Here is a 23736-nt window from a genome sequence, read left to right as displayed (position 1 = left end):
CCTGGACCCTGGTATATGGTGACATAAAGGTAACAACATGCAAAATCCCCAAGCTGGTTAAAGGAAATGAGTACATATTCAGAGTGAGGGCAGTGAACAAGTATGGTGATGGCGAAGCCCTAGAAAGTGAGCCCACCAAAGCTGTTGATCCCTTCACCATCCCAACCGCTCCTGTAGATGTTGAGGTCACAAGTGCAAGCAGTGAAGCTATGACCATCTGCTGGAAGAGACCTACCTCCGATGGTGGCAGCAGCATCAGTGGTTATATCATTGAGAAGAGGGAAAAGCAGGGCCTGCGCTGGGTCCGTGTCAATAAGAAGCCTGTATATGACCTGCGAGTCAAAGCTTCTGGTCTGCATGAGGGATGTGAATATGAATTCAGGGTCTTTGCAGAAAATGCTGCTGGACTAAGTGACCCCAGTATTCCCTGCTCGCTTACCATGGCAGAGGACCCCAAGTTTCTACCTTCCCCTCCGGCCAAACCTATGGTGATTGACTCCACCAGGTCATCCATCACTCTATCATGGAACAAGCCAGTGTTTGATGGCGGAGCGGCTGTGACTGGGTACAGAGTTGAGTATAGGAATACAGCAGAAGAAAATTGGGGTATTGGCATTCAGAGTATGGATAACACTGAGTTCACAGTGGTTGGACTCACACCATGGGTAGAATATGTGTTTGCTGTCAGATCCATTAACAAGATTGGTGTGAGTGAGCCCAGCCCTGAGACAGATCCTCAAGTGGCTATGGAAAGAGAGGAGAAGCCTGTGTATGACATAAGTAATGAGATGAGGAAGACCCTTCTTGTAAAAGATGGGAGCGCTTTCACTTTGACTGTGCCCTTTAGAGGCAAACCTGCTCCCAACGTAACATGGGACAAGGCCAATGTAGATCTGAGAGTGAGGGGAATGATCAACACCACCAGCTCAGTCACCTCCATCACAGTGGAAGGGGCAGCGCGGGATGACTCTGGTAAATACACAGTAAAACTGGAGAATGTTGCTGGAACTGCCAGTCTGACACTAAATGTGAGGGTTTTGGACTCCCCTGGTCCTCCAACTCGTGTTGCAGTTAAGGATGTAACCATGACTTCTGCCACAGTGACCTGGGACACCCCAGAGAATGAGGGAGGTGCTCCTGTTAAGAACTACCTTGTGGACATGCGGGAGATCAGCAGAAAGGGATGGACCAGAATCACAGACACTTGCCACCGTCTGTCCTATAAAGTGTCTGATTTGGAGGAAGGAGGAGTCTACTTTTTCAGAGTGACTGGGGAAAACGAGTACGGCATTGGTGTTCCAACTGAGACCAAGGACGGAATAAAAACAACAGGTACATACATACATACAAGACTAGCTGTAAGCAGATTGCTGAAAATGGTTACTGTGCTCAGTTAAAATAGATGACTTAATGGATTCCTTCAAATTATTCAGAGACCTGCTGTCTGCACTAAAATTGCTTTGATGCACGTTATTTCATTCACTTAGTGTTTTCCCTTTGTTTTTCTGCCCTCTTTTTCAGCAAAAACAAGCTGGGAACTGGAAAAGTCAGCTTAGCAAAGTTGCAAGCTGAGGGCCCTATCAATCCCAACATCTCTTTACTTTATCTGTTATTACGTTCATTTTATACAAGGGCAATCAACATTACTGTTAATTTTATCTGTTATATATGTAGCCAGTTTTCAACTATGTTGTCTGGGACTTATTTGTATTTCTTTCTTATGAAAAACCACAAGGTGGCTTTCCATAAGTATAACAGCAGACTTTGGATATCACCGCCATGGAAATTGCCTGCCATTGGCTTGCTTAGACTTTTTTTGCCTTTTGGAAGTTGCCTTTTTGTAAAGTTTGTAAAGTAGTTATTGATTATCTCTTTCATCCTAGGAAAACATTTTGAAGGTTATTCATTTTTTGTTTTCATGATATTTTGAACTGAATTAACAACCATAATTTCATATTCTCTGATAAGACAATTGTTTTGATACTTAACTCTAGTTTGAAACGTCAGACAATAAAAGGTTTGGTGTGGTCTTTATATATCCAATCAACTAAATTGGTTGGACTGAATTTGAGAAGTTTTGTGTGTGTATGGTTTTTTGTATTGTTGTGTGCTTTCACTTTCAAATGTATTGTCCTGTAAGGATAATGTAACTTTAACCAAATAAAGGTGATTAAATGTTCAGTGTGATGGATAGTACAAATCCCAGTCGTTTCAAATCTCTACAAGTTGATATTTATAGCATACTTAAATGAATTGAAAATAACGGCTGCCTGGAAAGTAGAAAAAAACGCATTAAAAAAATCTAAAATGCTATGGTAGCCTATGCTTTGGAAAATCGTCGGTAATTACATGCAATTTGTAGCAGATGAGCCAAAGCATACAAAAACACAGGAACGGTTTAAGACACGTCTGTGAATGTTCTCATTCATCCAGGTCATGGTTATCCAAAGGAGTTGAATCAAGTGCAACTGGAGTTGATTCAAGTGCAACTGGACTTGGTATCTGGACTTGGTATATCAAGTGGTATATCAAGAATCAAGTCTAGTTGCACTTGATTCAACTCCCTTGGCTAGGTTTAAGACACAGGTTCCCAAACGTTTTTATGCGATGACCCACCTGTGGAAATGTTTTTTTGGCCCCAGACCCACCAAATATTTTGTGCAGTAAGACAAGACGACAAGACAATGAGCGTGATAAATAACAAATTTCTCTGTGTTGACGCAATAGTCCCCTTTTCTGTCTCAAGTCATGGCCTAGTAATTAACAAATGAAACAGGCCAGGCATGTCAACATTAAACATTATTTCAGTGCTATTTCGGAATACAATGACATCATGGCATTGTTTGCACCAATTAAAATAGTATGAAAAAAAGTCTAATTTTTTTCTTTTAAATTCCGTCTCCAAACAAAGTGTGTTTATTGCGGGCGGCCCCGCGACCCACTCGCTCCCCTGCTTCGACCCATAGGTCTCGAGTTGGTAGTTCAACAGCGGTTTTAATCGCTTTGTGCCACCTGCTGGTGTTTTGAGGAACGGCACTTTTCCTGGATACACCACTATGGAGATCATTACGTAGTTAAAATACAGGAAAAGGAAGTAGGTTGATACTCAGCGAAGAAGCGATCGAAGTAAAGTAGAAGAACTTTTTTTATTATTTTGAAAATTACATGATGGGAACCACAGCAAGTCAACTAGGGAAGGATTTGCTTTCAGAGTATCAAGTAAGTTATCTTGCTCTTAACGACTGACGATTGCCTTTACGCCGTTCGACTTGTTACTTCGCTTGTGTTTGGAAAAAGTTGGGAGTAAGTTTAGCTAATTTCGCAAATTATGAAGTTAAATTAACGATAACCTCACCTTTACTAAGCTAATTAGCCCAATGAACGTTAGCATATGATTCAGCCATGAGGACAGCTTTGTGTTTTCATCGTGCTTAAAGTTTTATGCTATATGCAGAGATATACATAGGAGGTGGATAATATAGTTTTAACTGTTGCGATGATATTATTCAGTCATGGGTTTCGTTGAGAAGCCACAGTCACGTTTAAAAACAACCAGGTAGACCATCCACCTACGATTTGTTTTTTTTTTTTTAAAAAATTTATGTCTGCAAGATCCGAGATACAATATTTCCCCCGGGATCGGGAATAATGCCGCAATGTAAAAAATTGAGTGATATTTCTAATATATTTATTTCTGCTTTCAGGAGTTGACATTTTTAACAAAACAAGAAATTCTTCTGTAAGTAGATAACTAACGCCATTTAACCCCTCTCTGCATTACCTTACTGTTATTTTTAACCTTCTGCAAGGAAGTAATTTGTACTTATTTACATATATTTAACTCTGCTTAGACATTGCTTATGTTGATGAATAAGAAATTTGTTACGTTTGTTTTGTTTAGTGCTCACAAGAGATTCACTGAGCTACTCTCCAAAGAGGACAAAGCCCTTCCTAACGCCAGGGTACCGATGGAGACTATGCTTGCACTTCCAGAACTCAAGGTGAAGGGATGTGATTTGAAAATAGGCTGCATATGTGAGGAAAGAAAGGAGTATGAAATACCAGAGTTTGGTGGTTTTCACTTGCCGATTAAAACATTATTCAGATTCTATTTCCTCTGTGCTTTGTGTGCTCTGGTGCCTTAAGTAGGGAAAAATGCTCAAAGGCCTTTCAGGCTTTCTGAACCTCTTGTGTTTTGTTGACCTTTGTACTTGTTCCTGCTCTTTGTACTCACTCCCACAGTCCAACCCTTTTCGGAACAGAATCTGCCGGGTATTCTCAACATCTGAAGTGAAGGATGGAAGTCTGTCTTTCGAGGACTTCCTGGACCTTCTTAGTGCTTTCAGTGACTCTGCTACTATGGAAATAAAGTCCCACTATGCATTCCGCATTTTTGGTAATTTAGTTTTTACATTCATATCTTATATATATATATATATATATATATATATATATATATATATTGGTTCCATTGTCCAAATAAAGCCCTGTGATGGCCTGGCGGCCTGTCCAGGGTGTCTCCCCACCTGCCGCCCAATGACTGCTGGGATAGGCTCTAGAATCTCCGCGACCCTGACAGCAGGATAAGCGGCTTGGATGGATGGACGTTCATATCAAGTACCATTTTAGTGGTATTAGAATTGTTTGACGGGAGCCGTTTTCATTTTTTCCCTAGACTTTGATGATGATGGGACGCTGGATGGGGGGGACCTGGAGAAACTAGTTAACTGCCTTACTGGGGAGACAGACGATACAAGACTTACCCCCGATGAAATGAGACAGCTCATAAGCAATGTGAGTTCATTGCAGCTCCCCATCTCCAAAGATGAAATGACAATAACAGTGGCAAATTGGCTGGTTAAAGGATGGTTCTAGGGTTCATTCTTATGTTGACATAACGGGTGGTTTCTTCATCCAATTTTAGATTCTCGAAGAGTCTGACATTGACAAGGATGGAACGGTAAACCTGTCAGAGTTCCAACATGTCATTTCAAGATCACCGGATTTTGTCAGGTGAATATAATTGTTTTCACACAATATATTACGGGGGTTTTTTGTGTTGAGTGTGACAATTATTCATTTTCTCTGCAGTTCTTTCAAGATTGTGCTGTGAAGACGCAAAGGAGGCTATTGAATTTGATTTGCACTTTGATACTCATACTTCACATGCTGTTTTGAATTATATTAGAGCAATTTTAGAGATTTGCCTTAATTTATATCTACCTTTGGGTTTTAACTGTTTTACATGATTTGTGAAATTTAACTTTCCTACTTGTTTTTTAATTATGTGTAGAAGTGAAATAAAAAAACAAATGTCTTACTTTTTTTGTTGTATTATTCAGTACACACTAAAGGGACAAAGAATTCATATCTACAATATTTTATTCAGTCTTAGCAATTAGTAATGAGTATTTACAGCATGTCACATAGAGCAAGGTCCAGTGTCCATTCATTACCTAGGGGAGGCAGCAATTTTTATTTTAAGAATGAATTAATTCATCTTTAGCCACAGCAGAAAATGTGGTCCATTCGCCACATACTACATCCACCACATGCAGCCCATGATCCCTGAAGAAATCGACAGGCCGCGGTTCATCTGAGCTCATTAAAGTCTTGTGTCCTAGCTGGCCATATTCGCCTGAAACAAGGACGCAAAAAGTGAGCAGAAAAATCAAACAATCCTTTTATTAGTAATTTATTTGATTGCTCAAGGCACTGGGAATATTTACAGCATGAAAACTATAATACTTCAAGACATACGAATATATCAGATTTCAGTTTAAGATGCAAACTCTTACCCCATCCCCAAGTGTAGAGGTCACCTGTTGCTAAAAGATGAAAAGAAATAGATTAAGATCACAGTGACACAGACTGTTATTTACCAGAGTCAAGCATAAATTCTCACGGATGATTTCTTACTTGTTACTGCAGCAGTATGCCGGGACCCACAGCTGACCTTACTGATTTCACATGACTCAGTGATATCCAAAAGAGCTGGAAATGCCTGGATGGATATGAACACCTCTGTGGGTTTCTCTTCCTCTTGGCATGTTGATGAGCGAGCATCTGGGCACACTGTTGCTGTTCAGTACAGTCAATACTTATTTCTATTGTTGAACAATCAAATTACTAACAGCTACTAGCATCACAGGCAATCTGTAATCTTATTTATCTTATAATTATTTCTAAAATAGTGCAGAGTTAGTGTTAAATGAAAACCTGGCTCTTGGCTTCTCTTCTGCTGCAATTTCCTCAGAGCCTGTGATGGAAGTCCAAGCTGGCCACTTTCATTCCAGCCCCATATGTAAAGGTCCCCTCCAGCTGTAGACAAAAGTGGATTGCAGTTAGAACAATTTGTGGGCTTTAACATTTTTGTTATCAACTTGACTTTGTATGACTCTTACCACTTACGCAGGCAGAGTGCCAGCCTCCAGTCGCCACAGAGCTCATGGGCATCCCCCAGAGCGCCTCCACTGCCCTAGGTTCCTCTTCAGAGGTGAGACTTTCATGCCCCAACTGACCATGACTAAAATAAGGGAGACCAACACGAATTATTAGACGGGCCGAAGTGGTTTATCAAAAATATGAATTTGAGTATTACTAAATTAAAACTAATGACAAACGTGGGGATTAATTTTACCTGCCCAACCCCCAGGAGTATACAACTCCAGTAGCGCTGAGAAGGATGGCATGCTCAGCACCCAATGCTAGACTCACAGCCTTCAGCTGTGGTGAGAGGGGGTGATAGAAGGGAGGTTTTGCAGCTATGTATCCCCCAGGGACTAATGGGAGAGTAAGCGAGGATCCTGCAATAAAAAAATGACAAGGTGCTGAGTTGAAACGCTGACCAATCAAACAATTCTTGCAACTGTCAAATTAGGGAGACTAATGCCGTGAGTGCAGCCACGGGAGAGTCAGGTAGGGTTTTTGATCTACCCCCCTAAAAACGAAAGGTCTAAAAAGGTCTAACTAGAGGGCATTCAGCGGTCATGTTTCCATCCAAGCAAATTATCAAATGTCACAAAAAGTCATGTGAATTAAGGTGCGTTTCCATCAGATCTGTTGAATAAAACCCTGAGATGAGGCCCTCGATGTATCTCTATCCACGAGTTCCCTGGGGGGCTCACCAGGGAAACAATTATGGGTAATACTTCCGGTGTTCGGCAGACGCAGTAGCACAGACCGGCGGCAGATTTGGCTGAATAAGTGTTAGCTATTGCTGTTCGTGTTTAAAAAAAAGATGGTAAAAGTTGCTAACCTACATATAAAATGTCGTTACTGAGCTCAGGGACAACATGTGCTGTTCGTGGTTGTACATACAACCAGACGAAACTTAATGAGTGGCTTAAACGGGAGTGCTTTGATCATAAGCCTAAAACTAAATCAGACTGTTCCTGTCAGCGATGGTACACTTTCCATCACCTTCCACAGGACGACGAGGCAAAAAGAAATTGGCTAAAAAAAGCCCCCTCAAATTCTTTATGTTTGCTCGTCTCACTTTGTTGATAAGAAGCCAATGCTGGATAACCCTTACCCAACACTTTCTGGGTTACAAGAGGCCACCTGTGAAGAAGCGACGCCGACTCATCAGGACTCATTATGTCACAGCAGGTAAATTGATGTGATGTCGACTAGTTTGCTAGCTTTGTTTACACCATGTTTTGGGCCCCCCCCCCGTTTTTTAAGCATTGTTTTAAAAAATATTAGTATAAGAAAAACCTGTCTGCCATGGTGACAGGCAGGTGACCTTAGATTTTTACTTGCCATGGCCATTTAACGTTACCCTTTATTTGGCAGGTGCTAATTTCTTTCCCCATTTTAACCAACAGATACAGAATATTTATTTTGAAAATATTAAACCTAGGCTTTGTATCCTGATGTCTGTGTGCAAGTTAGATTCTGATTAGCCAACCCTAGTCCGCCATACACCACCACTTGGTTTAGAGTGCTTATTTGCAGTAGAGAATAGTCTGACAACAGCTACAAGTAAGGCACAGTGTTTAAAATTGTTTATTTAAAGAAGCCCAAATTTTTTATTATTTGCCTTTCCAGATCATTCAAATAATATGAACTAATCATTAATTCATATTATCGGAACTTTGTACTTTAAATTTGTGTACATTTAATTTCCGTCAATCTTTGTGTACTTTTCCATCTGCTTGACTTGATAACTACGGAAGAAATACATCTGGGTTTTTTTTTTGTACTGATCTACCTGTCTGTCTGTAACTCAGTGTTGTACTGTATTGTTTGTGTTTGTTCCAGGACAGGTCTCTCTTGAAAACGAGACTCCGTTGTCTCAACAGGATTAATTTAAGTACAGTACAGTTGTCAGTTCAGTAAATTTGTTTGTAAAAATATCGCCATAAAATCAAAATTTTCATGTCATTACTTTACGGACCTTCCACAGAATTGCTGCTGCATGACTACAAGCCTTATGATGAGATACGTGCAGGCTCTGACTTGGTTCTGTCTGCTTTCAGGTAGACAAGGTCGTTTCCAACATCCTTAAATAACACCCAGCTGACTTTATTGCTGTGTAGCTATTGGTTCGCCTCCGAGCTTTTTAAATTGCTCATTGCCTTACCATCACAGGCAACAGACTCAACAAAATTGCTAAAAATGCTACCGTACGTGATACGAGGCCACTTCTTCATGTCATCTTCCCAACCATCTATTACGGATGACAAAGGTATTCTTATTTCACTCTTTTTGAGCTCCGTGAGGTTTTGTTCCCACATCATTAGCTAATTTGGCTGATCTTCGTGAATGAATAAGACACCGTACAAATCGCTCTAATTTAATAATAAGAAATAAGAAGAAGAATAAAGAAATTTAATAATACAAAAGAGGGTTAGTGTACTGTTACCATGGTAAAACACCAGTTCCGGTTCAGTGACAGGACGCACCGGAAGTCGCGCCCATAATTCACGCACGGCATCATGGGGGCTAGGAATAAGGTGAATACTTGACATGACAATTACTTGTGGAGTCCCACAGGACTCAGTATTAGGCCCTAAATTATTTGTTCTGTATATATCAACGACAATCAATAACTTACATTCATTTAGACATGTTTAGACACTTTTCATTTCCATGACAATGCTGAGCAGAACAATTACAATCTTTTGTTTTATTTTGTTAAAGTCATACAAAAGATTGAGTTTTTTTTCCTCATCAGTCATGAAAATGAAAAGCGTCTGATGAAATGTGATATATAACAATGCATGTTAAGGTTAATACTCCTGCCTGTGCCTCTGACCAAGGCATCACTTTAGAGAATGGGACTGAACGGCATTTCAATAAAAATTCACTCAAGTGTCATGCAAGAAATTATAGTCGCTTGAGGCAGAAAAGTTTTTGGTTTGACAAAGTACACAACAAATAAAAAGCAGTGGAAAAGCATCTATTTAATGGATAATGACTATTATGCGTGGGTTTCCTCCAGGTGCTCCGGTTTCCTCCCACAGTCCAAAGACATGTAGGTCAGGTGAATCGGCCATACTGAATTGTCCCTGGGTGTGACTGTGTCAGCCCTGTGATGGACTGGGGACCTGTCCAGGGTGTCTCCCCGCCTGCCGCCCAATAACTGCTGGGATAGGCTCCAGCTTCCCCGCGACCCAGATCAGGATAAGCGGCTTGAATAATGGATGGATGGATATCAATGACATATGTAAGGTATCATCCATCATCCATTTTCCGAACCGCTTATCCTGCTCTCAGGGTCGTGGGGATGCTGGAGCCTATCCCAGCAGTCATTGGGCGGCAGGCGGGGAGACACCCTGGACAGGCTGCCAGACTGTCACACAGGGCCGACACACACACACACACACACACACATTCATACCTAGGGGCAATTTAGTATGGCCGAGTCACCTGACTTACATGTCTTTGGACTGTGGGAGGAAACCGGAGCCCCCGGAGGAAACCCACGCAGACACGGGGAGAACATGCAAACTCCACACAGAACAACCGCCAAGGTTGGACTACCCCGGGGCTCGAACCCAGGACCTTCTTACTGTGAGGCGACCGCACTAACCACTGTGCCACCGTGCCGTCCGTAAGGTATCATGTCTATTGAAATTCATTTTATTTGCAGAAGACACAACCATTTTTTGTTCTGGGGAGAATTTACAGGAGCTTTTGGAGTTGATCACAGCTGAAATGAAAAAGTTAAAAATGTGGTCTGACAGAAAAAAATTATCATTAAATCTGAACAAAACTAAGTTTATGTTATTTGGAAATTGTAAAATGGACATACAAGTAGAAGTAAGGTTCAACAATATTAACATTGATAGAGTATGTGAAAATAAATTTCTGGGTGCGATACTTGACCATAAAATGAAAACCTCATATAAGATTCATGAGAATAAAAATGGCAAGGCACTCTGAGTTCTGGGAAAGGCAAGGCACATTCTGGATCATAAAGCATTGTACATTCTGTACTGTTCACTTGTATTGCCATATTTGAACTACAGTGTGGAGGTATGGGGGAACACCTACAAAAGCAACTTACAATCATTATGTGCACTACAAAAAAGAGTAAGGATAGTAAACAACGTAGGATATAGGGAACATACGAACAAACTTTTTAAATTCATGAGCTATGAAGTTCATGGACCTGGTAGAATTTAAGACTGCACAAGTGTTGCACAAAGCAAGATATAATCTACTTCCTGGCAACATACAACAATTGTTCTCAGATAGAGGGGGGGTCAATTTAAGAGGAAAATTTAATTTTAAGAAACACTGTGTTCATACCACTCGCAAAAGTATGTATAATTCAAATTATGGAGTAAGTTTGTGGGATGGTCTAGATGAAGAACTCAAGGAAATCACAAGTTTAAATCAATTCAAAAAGAGGTACAAAAAATATTTTAAAGAAGTACAAGGATGGGGGGGGTGCTGCTCTCATGACCGTGACACCCATGGTGGATGCTGTTATTGTTGTTTCTTGGAAATCATTGTTACTGTTTTCTTTGTTTTTGTTGTTTTTATTGCTTTTGCTTTTTTTTATTGAGTCATTGTGAGATAGCTATTGAGAATAACATACTATGTGTAAAAAACCTACGTTCATTATTTAGGATTATTAATTGAGCATTAGAGAGGGGGGGCAGGAAATTATAAGCAGTAACTTCCTCCTGCTGCTTTTCGAACATGTAATTTTTGTTGGATTCTCTATTAAGAATTCTTGTATTTTTCTGGTTTTATTCTTATCATTTGTTGTTTTTTATATTTTATTTATGCTTGGTCATTTTTTCTTTTATTTTGCATGTTCGAAATAAAGACATTTGAAAAAGATTTGAATTTGAACAATGAAAAGCTGCAGGACAGGAGTCCTTGAAGACCAGGTTGGAAAACACGGGAATATGAGAGCCTGTGCTCAGAATAGTAAAGTCACTCATTATGATAAAAAAGACCAACCGATTCTCATAGGCGGACTACAGCCCTTGAATACACATTACCAGATTCAGTTGGTGATGTTTTGCTTTCCATGCTCCAGACAAGTGTCTTCTCATTTTGCTCGAGATCCCAGCACTCGATTCTGTCCGGAAAGGAAAGGGTCAAATATCTCTCCCCGATCAGAGCATCCTTGCAGCCGCGGCTCTCCTTCATGTAACTGCCACAGCACCCAGTCCTTAATTGAGCACCAAAGCCTGACAACCACACATGACTGTCGCCTAAAATAAAGTTTATTATTAATAAATAATAATGTGAATTATAATTGCAATACATACAACCCTGCAGTATATACAGTTCAATCTGGCTATACAAAGCAACAAGGATTTATTTTGTGGTATTCTGTACTAAGTCTGTAGTTTTTCGTATGTAGAATAAGATTTGAACTCGCCTTGCAAATGCAAAGCTGCTCTCCGACTCCAGCTTGATCTGACACTACATTTGCTAGCTATGGAGGCACTCTCGAAGCTAGTTATTTCTTCAGCTTTATCCACACGGCTGTCGACACTTGTGGGAGTAATCACTTTCACATCTTCAACGGTACAACTCTCTCCTCTTGATATAGCTTTAGTGGCACGTATTTGTCCAAAGGCGTTAAATCCAAATCCAAACCAGTTCATTGGCACTTCTGGAGGGCTCCTTTAGAGAAATATCGGACCATGCCAAATCAACCGTTTAGGTTCGTGGTTGAAACGCCAATGCATCGGCGCGGTTTGCGCATGCGCTAACGTGTTACCGGAAGTGGTTTAAGATTTTTTTTTCTTCCGGGAGGACTCCTGCCTACTTCTCCAGTTACCAAGTGCTGCTGAGTGTGTTCAAGAAAATCAACAATATTCAACAAACATATTTGGTATACGTTTTATTTCTCTGTTGATGGGGTTAACACCACAAAAAATGGAAATGTAGTGAAGCACAATACAAAAAATAAAGGACACAAGAAATAGTGACCAAAATCAAAATGTGCTTTTCAAGATATGAGTAAAAATATTCATGTGATGGGTTACTTTAAAAAAAGTAGTGTGATAAGTAAAAGAAATGTCATAGCATTTTTAGATAACAGAGACACACAAAGGCAGCATGGTCACACATATGAAGGAAAGGCCATCTCCAGCACTGCACGTATAAAACATTTGGTTTCCAAATTGAGTGATGCACTCTTGCTTAACGTATATTACTACGCCTCTAAGTCACACAAACTGATTCATGGAGAAATCATGTGCGATAACAGTCAAAAGTGCATCTACTACATGACCAGCCAGCCAGAACTTGGCAGTTTTTCCATAATCCTTTTTCAATAAATGTCTTATTGCTTTGTAAACAATTATCTTCTTTGCCTTCTCCCTCCCATGTTTTTGGTAATTATACAGGACAAAATCATTATTTCAGAATAATGACAGACAGTACACATCTTATCCAAAGTGGATTGTTCTCAAAGGTGGAATGACTTTACTGGTCCCAGATACAAGAAGTACTTATACATTCCATTCACACTCTTCTTGCCCAGAGGGTTAATGACTTTTTTCCCCGTCTCTGCTCTTGATGATTTCATACTCCAAGGCTTTGTCCAGACAGCACTGGGCTATCTTGGAGACAGGGTCTCGTGCAGCTTCTGTTCCCTTTGCCAGGACAGTGAGAATTTCCAATGCCTCACTTTCCATGAGGGTTTCAGCCAGACTCTTCTCTGCCTGCATCAAGTTTTGAACTATGACTACACCACGGTGACGCAGGTCTAATATGTCACTAAGTAGTAGTGCCTGCAGGATCTCTAGCCAGTGGGTCGTCTGGAGAGAAAATAAAATAAGACTTACAAGGGAGCCAAGTACATGGAATTGAGCATTGTTGTTGTTGTACTTGTGCATGCCCTGCAAATATGTGAGATGGAGGGGTAGAAGGTGAGTGTGTGTTACCCTCTTCTCATGCTTTGCAGGGATATACTTACTGTTCCAGGGATGCGGGCACATAGCTCGGGCTGCTCTGCAGTCAGCATAGCCAATGTTCCTGCAGCAGCTTTTCTCAGCCTCTCATCCTCCTCCCCACAGTAAAGCACAAGCAGCTTCAGGCGGTCATTCCCTGTGGCCACGTACAGCTTCTGCACCTGAAGACCAAACGCGAGAGACCCATCGCTATCACAGCTTTACTGTTACACTGTTTAATGTCAGACGGTCACTGTGTAGTGTGTTTGTTTTACCTCCGTGTTTAGAACCAGGTTACACATGCACTCTGTGGCAGCTGCTCGGACCAACTCATGCTCCTCAAACATGTAGCCTTCGATTTTTGGTACAGCCTTCTCCTTTAAGATCTTTTGCCTTTGAAACAATATACTTTGTTAGTAAAGTCACATACTCAATATGTGTAACTATGTTCTGTGTAAAAAACGTGTAATTAAAAAAAGTCAATGCCAGATTGATAACTTTCCAAAAAGAAAAGGAGCTGTATATTTTGGAGTTTTTAACAATGCTTTTAAAAGTAATGGAGGAAGCACTGAAGCTTCTTTTCTTCAAAATTATATTGAAAAGTTCATTCAGTTTCTTTTTTCAGTGTTTCTATTCCTACACATGAACGTATTATTAAGAAAATTCGTTGACTTCCTCCTGAAAACCTTTAAAAAGTTAAAAGGGACATGATAGCCTACTAAAAACCCTCTTCTTACAATTTCATAAGTGCAATTTGTGTTAAATCCTTTTCTATTTGTCTGTCCATGCATCATGTGTATTTCCTCTCAGGAGAGACTCCCCCCTTGTGGCTGACCTGAGTCTCTCGCTGATGCCACCCAGGTTGGTTAGGGCCATGAGTGCCTCAAAGTTCTGCAGATAGGAGCAATCCATACTGAGAAGACTGGCGAGGGGACGGACCACTTCATAGATCTAATAACACGAATGAGACAATGGTATGTTAAAAATTCGCTTTTTCTAAATTTATAGATTTTACTGAAGAGGCTAAATAATGCATGGGCTCTCACCCTTTCCCCTGGAAAGGCAATCTCGGGGTTTGATGTGATGGTTATTTTAGCCAGAGCTTGTGCAGCTTTGATTTTACCAACATCTGTGTTCTCAGATGCCAGTGGAATGAGAGCCTGGGGAATCAAGGTTTACAAATTGATATGAGACTGCTATAAGTCAGGAAATTCTCAGTAGACCAATGTAGCCATCTGTGACATGTATACATGATGAATTTTCAACCTTTCCTCCACCCTGTGCCACCACTGTTCCTCTGTCTTCCTGTCGTTCTACCAAAGCCAAGAACACCCTACAGTGAGAAATTAAAATGAGACAGACTGAATAACAAAACTGCAACCACAAGTGACAGAGTTACAACAATAGATAGTCTACCTGGCAATACACTCCCTGCAAGACTCGGTCAGGGCAGGACTCTCTTGTTTGACCATACACACCAATGCAGACACCACACCAGCTTCCAGCAGCTTCAACAGCCTCTTCTCCACAAAGGAGGATGCATCCTAATACATTTAAGAGAACAAACTCATGAAATAACTTGAAAGACAAAAAAAAATGCATAAATTGCAATACACCTACTGAAACAAGCAAGGCTTTTCAGTGCAACTATTCTGAGATACTGAATGCTTTTCTTATGGAGGAAGGTCTGCTATGTAAAAGAATGACTGGAACAGCACCTTAGGGTGTTCCTCTGGTACATGCTGCTTTGCATACTTCGCCAGCTCCACCAGCTGAGGGTCTGGTTTCTCCACATCATAGCTGTTAGTGCAGTTCACGAGTGTGGAGCCCACCGCAAACAACACAGTCTTATCATCAGACTGCAAGAATATATATTTAAAAAACAGCCATTTACAACATTTCTGTAGCAAGACATAAGTAAATTCAAATTTTAGGTAAATACATGGAAGAGCTCAACCTTAGCTAGCTCGAACATGGCCTGTAGAGCATTTTTGTCCTCCACCAAGTCTTCCTTCACATCAGCATCAAAGGTGAGGTATGCAAGACCATCTACAGACCACCGACGAGATGTTGGGGGAAGCGACTCATTACACAGCCACCTGACACAGAAAGCGGTATAGATCATCTCTTATTGTAAAGACAGAAAAGCCTTCTTCATCTGTTGTTTATATTCATGTTATACATTTTATAAAGGATCAATCATAATATGTTACTCTTAATGTACCCACGTCTTTTGACACAAAAAAAAATTAATACACAGGCATTCCATACTTCCGGCATTGTTTGGCGAGTTTCAGGGTGGATCCTTCTGCAAACTGCTTCATGCTGAAATCTGTTCCTCCCGCTGATCCCAATTTGCACAAACCCTGTATAAAGCCCCCCCAAAAAACAATTATCACTTTGATTATGCTCGACTCCTTTTTGTCACACTAATTTAAAATTGTGCTTAGCTTATTTTTTTTGTTCACTTACCACTAGAGCCCTCACACGTATCCTATCATTCTCACTATTCTTGTACAGGTCTTTGAGAAGTGCAACACCATTGGCTGTGATGAAGGATGCTCTCTTGGCCTTGCCTGCCGCATGGATGAGGGCCTCCACTGCTACCTGCTGATGACTTACATCCTTAGAGGCACACAGAGAGATGACTGCATCCATCATTCCTGACATCTCCAGCATTCTGTTTCCCACGTCGCTTGGTCCTTGGAGGAGTACTGATACCGTCTGGATGGCATGCAGCTTGTTCTCGAGACCAGGGCGGTTGAAATATTGCCTGTGCAGAAAAACATTTTCCTTGAGGTTAGAAGTTAGTTGCAAAATACAGAGGTAAATGTTTTTGTAGTTAATTGCCAATGCCTAAATGTTCTTGTTTACAAATTGTAGACTTATTAATGCAAACTGAGCTTCAGAAACTAGTAAAGTCCAACAAGGCAGTCAACTTACTGTACATATTCTTCGCACAGTTTGTTGAAGTTCTCTCTCTCTTTGTCACCTCTAAGGTCATCAAAAAGTTTACTAAGCAACACAGAGCAGCTCATGTGGGAATTGTCTGTGAGAGGTGGGCCCTTTGAAATCTCAGGAATTGTCCCTGCCACCTCCAGGATCTTCTTCAGCCCTGTGGGAAGAGTGGCCATGCACATGCATCAGTCATGACAGGAAAACCTGTTGACCTTAAGTCACGCTTTTGCAGGCATTTTAAAAAAGGATTTAAACTCAGGGAAATTTTCTTTCTTCTCTTTCTTTCTTTCCTTTTTTTGGGGGGGATTTTCCCCCCCTTTTCTCCCCAATTGTACATGGCCAATTCCAATTACCCCACTCTTCCGAGCCATCCCGGTCGCTGCTCCACCTACTCTGCTGAGCCAGGGGGGGCTGTGGACTACCACATGCCTCCTCTGATACATGTGGAGTCGCCAGCCACTTTTCACCTGACAGTGAGGAGTTTCGCCAGGGGGATGTAGCATGTGGGAGGATCACGCTATTCTCCTCAGCCCCCCCCCCCCCCCAAACAGGTGCTCTGACTGACCAGAGGAGGCGCTAGTGCAGCAGCCAGGACATATACCCACATCCGGCTTCCCACCCGCAGACACAGCCGATTGTGTCCGTAGGGACACCCAACCAAGCAGGAGGTAACATGGGGATTCAAACCGGCAAGCCCCATGTTGGTAGGCAACGGAATAGATCGCTATGCCACCTGAGCAGCTTCTCTTTCTAACTATACTGATATGAAACAGGTTGCATAGAGGTTGACTGATGAGGGAGAGTGAGGGACTTTATAAGATGTTCCTGGCTGGTGGATTAGGGGGCCAAGTAGAATTTCTGGTAAAGTAAATCCACAGTAATGTCCTCACCGTAATGATGGAATTAATAACAGTGAAAATATAATACAACCTGATCCTATCCATGTCAATCATTTACAGCATCTACGGATGTGAAAAACTCTCGCATGTGTACAAATATGTCTCCTACCTTGATCAATCACCCATAGTGTGAGGGAGTTGTCTGGATTTTTTTGGGACTTGCGGGGTACTTGTTTGACCAGGAGGTTAATGGCACTGTCTCTACCAGGCCCAGACACAGTGGATGCTGGCATCATTTCCAACAAGTGCCGCAGCATGGAACGTAGCTCTTTTGATGGTTCTGTATATAATTCACTCAGTTATTTAACAATTACAGACTGTGAACAATTTGAGAATGCAGTATAAAATATGACACGCAGGGGAAACCCTTTATCAGTCTACTTTCATGTTTGGCTCTAAGATACATAAACATAATTAGATTCCATTCTCACCGGGAAGAATGGCCTCTTCCTTGCCTCTGACCTCTCTCTTCATGCCTTCGGTCAGTGCCTCAAACATAACCTGCAGCAGGTGGCAGGCAGCCAGTGACACTGAGGAGACGCCTGACCCCATAACTGCACACAGCTGCTCCATCCCCAATTCATTCACTATGGCCATAGTCTGAGAGCAAGGGAATGGACATTAAAAAAAATCTCCAAAATTACCAATTACTATCTGCACAAAAGACTTAGCTCTCCATTTTCTTTTACTATTGAATTTACAAGTATGCCTAAACTGGATTGATGGGGAGTGAGAACTGCAAGAGGCAAAAATGACAGTTGATTGGGATACCACTAGATAAATATAATTTTATCTACTTGCACACAGCACAAGAATGATACATTTCACAAGAAAAAGCAAAGCTATGGTTAAACTGACTTAGCAATATTTTATTTGGACAACAAGCACTTACTCTTGACTGATGTCCTGTGCACAATCCAACCAGGGTCCTGACAGCAGCCAGGACCACTTCCTCCTCCTTCAATGCCAGTAGCCTCTGAATAAGCTTCACACCATCATTACGGAAGATTTGCTCTGCTCCTGCCTCCTCTCGAGATAACACCACTAGATTCTGAGCAGCCTGAAATTGATGAAAGGATAGGCTGAGTTTTCTAAAACTGAAACAAAGCTTTAAAGATACGTAAATAAAATCAATATTGTAAATACTGATATATTGATGTCCCACAGTAGCATCATTGGGTCTGACTTATGAGCAGTTCTTACTTTATGCTTATCTGAATCTTTTGTAGAGCAATCTAGGAGGAGAGAGAACATTTGCTCCACACGAGCATCTGTGGAGTTAAGTTGCACCGACTGCAGGGTTGAGAGAATAGACACTTTTTAGCTCCTTCAAAATATAGTCTCAAATAACAGATAAGCCCCCAGCATCATTTCCTACCCACTACACCACAAAAAGAAATGTAACCTTTTGCTGTATCTGTGTTCCCAGTTGTCTGAGTATATCCTGGAAAGCTGTGTTTTTAGGCTCTAGCTGGGAACATTTTTGAGCATCCAGGAATGCCTGGTCGAGCCGACCTAGTTTCTGAAGAGCCTGGGCCCTTCGGAACCTGGCTTTCACATCACCTGGGTCGGTATCGAGAGCTGAGGAGAGAGGAAGCCGTGACATCAAATATAACTATGCACATCTATAATCGCTACGAAATTGAATTAATTATGAAACATAGATACTAGGACACATAGCTTTTGTTGCCTGTGGATGGTGTATGACATGGTATGTGTAAAACCACAATATCCAGTGGATTACATTCATTCCTACCTTTGGATGCATCAGCCTCTGCCTTGGTGTAATCCTCCAGTCTAAGATAGCAGGCAGAGCGGTTGCGATACAGAACAGCACTCTCTGTTTGACTATCACTCAGTCGAAGCGCCTTGGTGTAACAACATAGAGCACCCTCGATGTCACCTGCCTTGAAGAAGGTGTTCCCCTCCTCCCTCAGGATTGCAGAATCCTAGGTTAAAAGGCAAGAGACCGGGGGCATAGTGTGACACAAATTTTACTAACATTGCCTTTGCTATGTAGCGTTACTACATATACACGACTGTACATACACGACTGTAAGAAGAAGATCCCCTCCGACCTCTCGCATCCTGCTCATCGCCTCTTCTAGGAGGCGCTACAGGTCACTGTCAACCAAGACTAAACGCTTCGCAAAGTTTTTCCCCCTAGCCATAAGGACTCTGAATTCCTCCCTATAGTCCCTCCTCACACACCACTGGCATAAATACCACCTGTATGCCTGATATGTTTATTTCTGTTATTGTGTAACTGTATTGTCTGTGATAATATGTGAGATGTCTGTTATTGTCCATGTATGTATTGTGCTGCAGAGTGTAAAATGTAAAGTGTACCAAAAACAAATTCCGCCGGCCTTGATCGTGTGGCTAGTAAAATTATCTATTATCTATCTATCTACATTAACATGGTCTGTGTGGTCAGAGTGTGACTAGCTAGATATCAATATTTGAACAGGTCTAGTTTATAAAGACTTTTTGTTGCCTTACCTTTTCTTTTCCATTGACATTCATTTTCAAGGCGGCAAACGAAATGCGATATGGCGTTAAACGATGTGATCTTCTATTTTATTCCTAAATTCGTGAAAACCACGAATTTCTGTCAAACATTATTAGCTGTCGCTATGCTTCCTGGTACTGGGAACACGATGATGACGCGAAGACCAAGCCCCGCCTACCACACAACACCACATGACCGAAAAAGGGATAAAGTTCCAGTCCACCAAGTCACAGTCTCTATCTCGCTTCGCGCTTTATTTGGTTACGTTTCCATCCTGTGAAACAATCCGGCGCCTGGTTTACGAGCAGAGTGCAAGATATGTTTTATTTTGTATCGCACCAATCTCATTTAAAAACTGAGTGGTCTGAAAGATGACACCTTTTCTGAGGCATTAACCCTTTGACCATATCAAGATACACTGTACTGTGCCATTTCACACTGAAAAAATAAAAAGCTGTGCCGTATACATTTCCAGTGAACGCACTTTTGCTCTCCCTGAGGTTTTTTCCTATTTTTTCTTCCCCCTGTTAAATGCTTTTTTAAGGAGCTGTTTCTTCCGATGCGAGGGTCTAAGGACACGATGTTGTGTTGCTGTAAAGCCCCTTGAGGAAAATGTGTAATTTGTATTATTGGGCAATACAAATAAAATTGACTTTGCTTGACTTTGGATGTAGGCAAGGCTCTAAACTTGCTCAGTTTGAAGTATAGTCACCATTTTCTTCTGATTAGGGGGACAGAATTGGGACACAAATTATTCATACAATTAGTCTCTTTTTTGGGGGAGGGGGGGTAATGATTAGACATGTTGCATGTTAAGTTGAGATCTACAGTGTTTGCATTCTTGTCTCTCTTCGGGTCAAGTTACTGAAATGAGGTTGCTGCTTGACGTGCTCCCTGAATCAACCCCCAGAGACGTCTCCCTCTTCAAAGGAGTAACGTGGCTCCCCCATTGTTGAGTGTTCTCTTTTGCCTCGAGATACGGGGGTTCTCATTGGTCGTCGTGCTTGGCAGATCTATGACTTGTTAGAGGATAGGGTCAGATATCCTGCATGGACAGTTGACATATTTCCCCAAGTGCTGATGTTATTGTAGAAACTCTTAAAGGAAATAATCAGTGAAGATCTACAACAGTTAGAGCCAGCACCAGGAAACTTTAGAGATGACGAGCCAAAGTCTGGAAAGGGGGCCTGTTCCTGGAGTGTCAAAAACAAAAACCAGCTGTTTAAACATTTTCCTTTCAAGACAACAGTGTTGTGTGAGAGTTGTGTTTTCCAAATAAGATACCAGCAGTGCTGATATGCATTCAGGCACCATATCTCACTTTAGATACTTAATAAGATCCTATATACATCTAAATCCTACATAGTGTTCTCAAAGCTGTTTCCAGACATGGAAATAGTTAGGGTTAATGTTTGGTTAGTTAAAAGCAGGGACTGCTAAACCGCATTTCAAGATCAGAGCAGGGGAAAATCCCATCTATTTCTTATTTTGAAAATAGCTTGTTAATGAATAATTTAAGTCTCAGCTAAGCTCCTATTACTACAAAAAGGTCAAGCAGATGACCCATCAACATGATGAAAACGTTTTAATTCCCTACTTAGAAACAGTGCGTCTTGTTGCACATCACTGGGCCTCTAGGGTTGTCATTAACATGTCTGGTGCTTCTTTGCAGCCCAGTGGAGTCAAGTTGGTTTTAAGGATTTACTGGCATGATGATTGTAGGACACTGTTTAGGTTTCTCTCCCACTCAGTGGCAATACGATGGATCAAATTGCTCAGGAAGCAGTCTAGCGTATAATAACCCTGGTGGTAATAGTATCCCTCACAGAGCATTACCCGCTATTGCCGAGAAAATTAAGAACACAAAGGTCATCATCATTACATTACATACAAATACATCTAAAATTTATCATGCGGTGAGGAATTATCAAAAGGTTCCATGGTGATTTATAAACACTGAGAAAGAAAGAAGTGGCTCACCCTATAAGAAAATAAATGTAAACTTTAAAATTCAAATTTGAGTCTTGCCATCCACAGAGAATGCTTTTTGAAATTATTTGCCCATGAAGCTGTGCTAGCAATGGAGCTGTCGTATAAAACAATTAGGGAAAGTGAGTGAACAGGTAACTGAGGAGGTGATCTCTCTCTCTCTCTCTCTCTCTCTCTCTCTCTCTCTCTCTCTCTCTCTCTCTCTCTCTCTCTCTCTCTCTCTCTCTCTCTCTCTCTCTCTCTCTCTCTCCATCCATCCATCCATCCATCCATCCATCCATCCATCCATCCATCCATCCATCCATCCATCCATCCATCTATCTATCTATCTATCTATCTATCTATCTATCTATCTATCTATCTATCTATCTATCTATCTATCTATCTATCTATCTATCTATCTATCTATCTATCTATCTATCTATCTATCTATCTATCTATCTATCTATCTATCTATCTATCTATCTATCTATCTATCTATCTATCTGTCTGTCTATCTGTCTGGCTGTCTGTTGGCCAGTAAGGTTGATAATTCAGTTTTGTTATGTAAAACATCTAATCTATATTTCTTTGGTATTGGTGAAAACTTCCTGCACAATTTGCTCAACGTTGTTTTGGTTTCTGTTTTGGTTTTTTTTGTATCCATTCTGCCCACTGTCTTTTTATATGAACATTCTGACGTGTATTGAAATAAAATATATGAAAAGCAAGAGAGGGGTAGTCACTCCATGCACTTTGAATGTGGGCTGCATATCAATAACTCTAAGTTATTCAAATTTATATGATTCATTTTTCAGTAGTTTTGGCAAGCACACCTACATTTTCTGTTAATGATTCAACTGGGTGCTAAGCTGACATTTACAGTTTTTGTTCTGTGTGTGAAACTGTAGGCCACCCTTGATGTGAAATGAATGGGTGCATTGCCATAGTGCTTACCTTGCTGTCAGTTCACTTTTATTTCACTGTCATCTCACTGTTAAGAAATGACAGCATCACATCACCATATGGATAGCCCCAGTGGAAATCAAACAGTTTATAAATGCCATGCTCAAAGCATTTATAGCCTACAGTCATAAAACTAGGCAGCCTACTGATTATATTAAACCAAATTACACAGCCACAATGTATGTATAGGACCACATTACACAACGAGCATGTAATGCGATGTGGATTTTGCGTGCGTGAGATGTGCCGGGATAAATTCTGTATTTGCAAGGATTTCTGCAGCAAGGGTTGGCTCACATCGTGGCAGGGCTTGCTGTCTCTCCATTTCCGTGTACTGGTGATGCAACGAGACAGACACGGAAGCCCAATAATGCGCTGTGCCAGCGTAACATCTGCTAGTTGCACCTCCTTCCGGGCAGTGGATGATTGATGGAATTTATAAATAAACGTATACAGAAATAATTTTATGTATACATCTGTGTCAACTACAGAATTTCTTCTGATAATACGAGAGAGAGAGAGACAGAGAGCGCGCGCGCGCACACAAGAGAGATGCTTGAAATAAAATTATTAAATAAAAGTATTAAAGGTTACTTTATCACAGCTTTGAATTTGATTTTTCAGCAATCACTAGTCATAGAGCTGCCGCGATCACAGACAGAGAAGACAAGCCGAATAGCTGGGTGGTAAATATTTACCTTTGAGGCAACTCTACACTAAGGAGCAGATTATCTTTTCCGCCTTTGCGCTATAGACACAGCTCGGTAAAGGACGTAGTTACAAAGCGTGTGTGTGTGTGTGTGTGTGTGTGTGTGTGTGTGTGTGAGGGGGGGGGGTTGCAAGAGGGATGAATATGTCATTAAGAAAGTGTGACATACTGATTGAGTATGCTGCAGTCTAAACGGGGCTTTTGATAACAGCGATCTTATAACAACAGTCAGCGATAACAGTATGCTAAATTACAATTTGAGCGGTCAGCTTGTTAGTAGGTGGTTTCGATCACAGTTGGGTAGTCGTCGGTACCTGCCCAGGCTTTTGGCCAATCACCGATCCATGCGCA

General features: G+C 41.2%; 3 protein-coding genes and 1 long non-coding RNA gene across 4 annotated transcripts; 1 reads left to right on the top strand and 3 right to left on the bottom strand.

Annotated features, from left to right (window-relative positions):
• The first annotated feature begins 3085 nt into the window (after positions 1-3085).
• LOC130114286 (calcium and integrin-binding protein 1-like) lies at positions 3086-5315 on the top strand. Its single transcript, XM_056282124.1, has 7 exons — positions 3086-3219; positions 3705-3739; positions 3902-4001; positions 4243-4396; positions 4676-4794; positions 4925-5013; positions 5092-5315. The coding sequence occupies exons 1-7, from the start codon at positions 3166-3168 to the stop codon at positions 5111-5113; spliced, it is 573 nt and encodes a 190-aa protein (XP_056138099.1). The 5' UTR covers positions 3086-3165; the 3' UTR covers positions 5114-5315.
• A 70-nt stretch (positions 5316-5385) lies between these two features.
• On the bottom strand, positions 5386-12151 carry rccd1 (RCC1 domain containing 1). The gene is made up of 8 exons (XM_056282270.1): positions 11852-12151; positions 11466-11681; positions 6641-6806; positions 6405-6526; positions 6220-6321; positions 5920-6081; positions 5799-5828; positions 5386-5638 (listed from the first exon to the last, which is right to left on the bottom strand). Exons 1-8 carry the CDS (start codon positions 12078-12080, stop codon positions 5481-5483), a joined length of 1185 nt encoding a protein of 394 aa, XP_056138245.1. The 5' UTR covers positions 12081-12151; the 3' UTR covers positions 5386-5480.
• A 161-nt stretch (positions 12152-12312) lies between these two features.
• Positions 12313-19902, bottom strand: unc45a (unc-45 myosin chaperone A). The gene is made up of 19 exons (XM_056281579.1): positions 19733-19902; positions 18987-19179; positions 18636-18811; positions 18434-18523; positions 18123-18290; positions 17662-17830; positions 17340-17510; positions 16317-16488; positions 15846-16146; positions 15645-15739; positions 15331-15472; positions 15092-15232; positions 14790-14917; positions 14640-14706; positions 14420-14533; positions 14209-14324; positions 13649-13766; positions 13400-13555; positions 12313-13241 (listed from the first exon to the last, which is right to left on the bottom strand). Exons 1-19 carry the CDS (start codon positions 19754-19756, stop codon positions 12969-12971), a joined length of 2814 nt encoding a protein of 937 aa, XP_056137554.1. The 5' UTR covers positions 19757-19902; the 3' UTR covers positions 12313-12968.
• Positions 19903-20856: 954 nt separating this feature from the next.
• Positions 20857-23408, bottom strand: LOC130113744 (uncharacterized). The gene is made up of 3 exons (XR_008810353.1): positions 23375-23408; positions 22668-22704; positions 20857-20935 (listed from the first exon to the last, which is right to left on the bottom strand). It is a non-coding gene; the product is annotated as an uncharacterized LOC130113744 (long non-coding RNA).
• Positions 23409-23736: the final 328 nt, after the last annotated feature.

The sequence above is a fragment of the Lampris incognitus genome, chromosome 6, assembly GCF_029633865.1.
Source record: "Lampris incognitus isolate fLamInc1 chromosome 6, fLamInc1.hap2, whole genome shotgun sequence".
NCBI classification, from domain to species: Eukaryota; Metazoa; Chordata; class Actinopteri; order Lampriformes; family Lampridae; genus Lampris; species Lampris incognitus.
The sequence above is the reverse complement of the archived record's forward strand: the minus strand, read 5'-3'. Positions and strand labels throughout refer to the sequence as shown.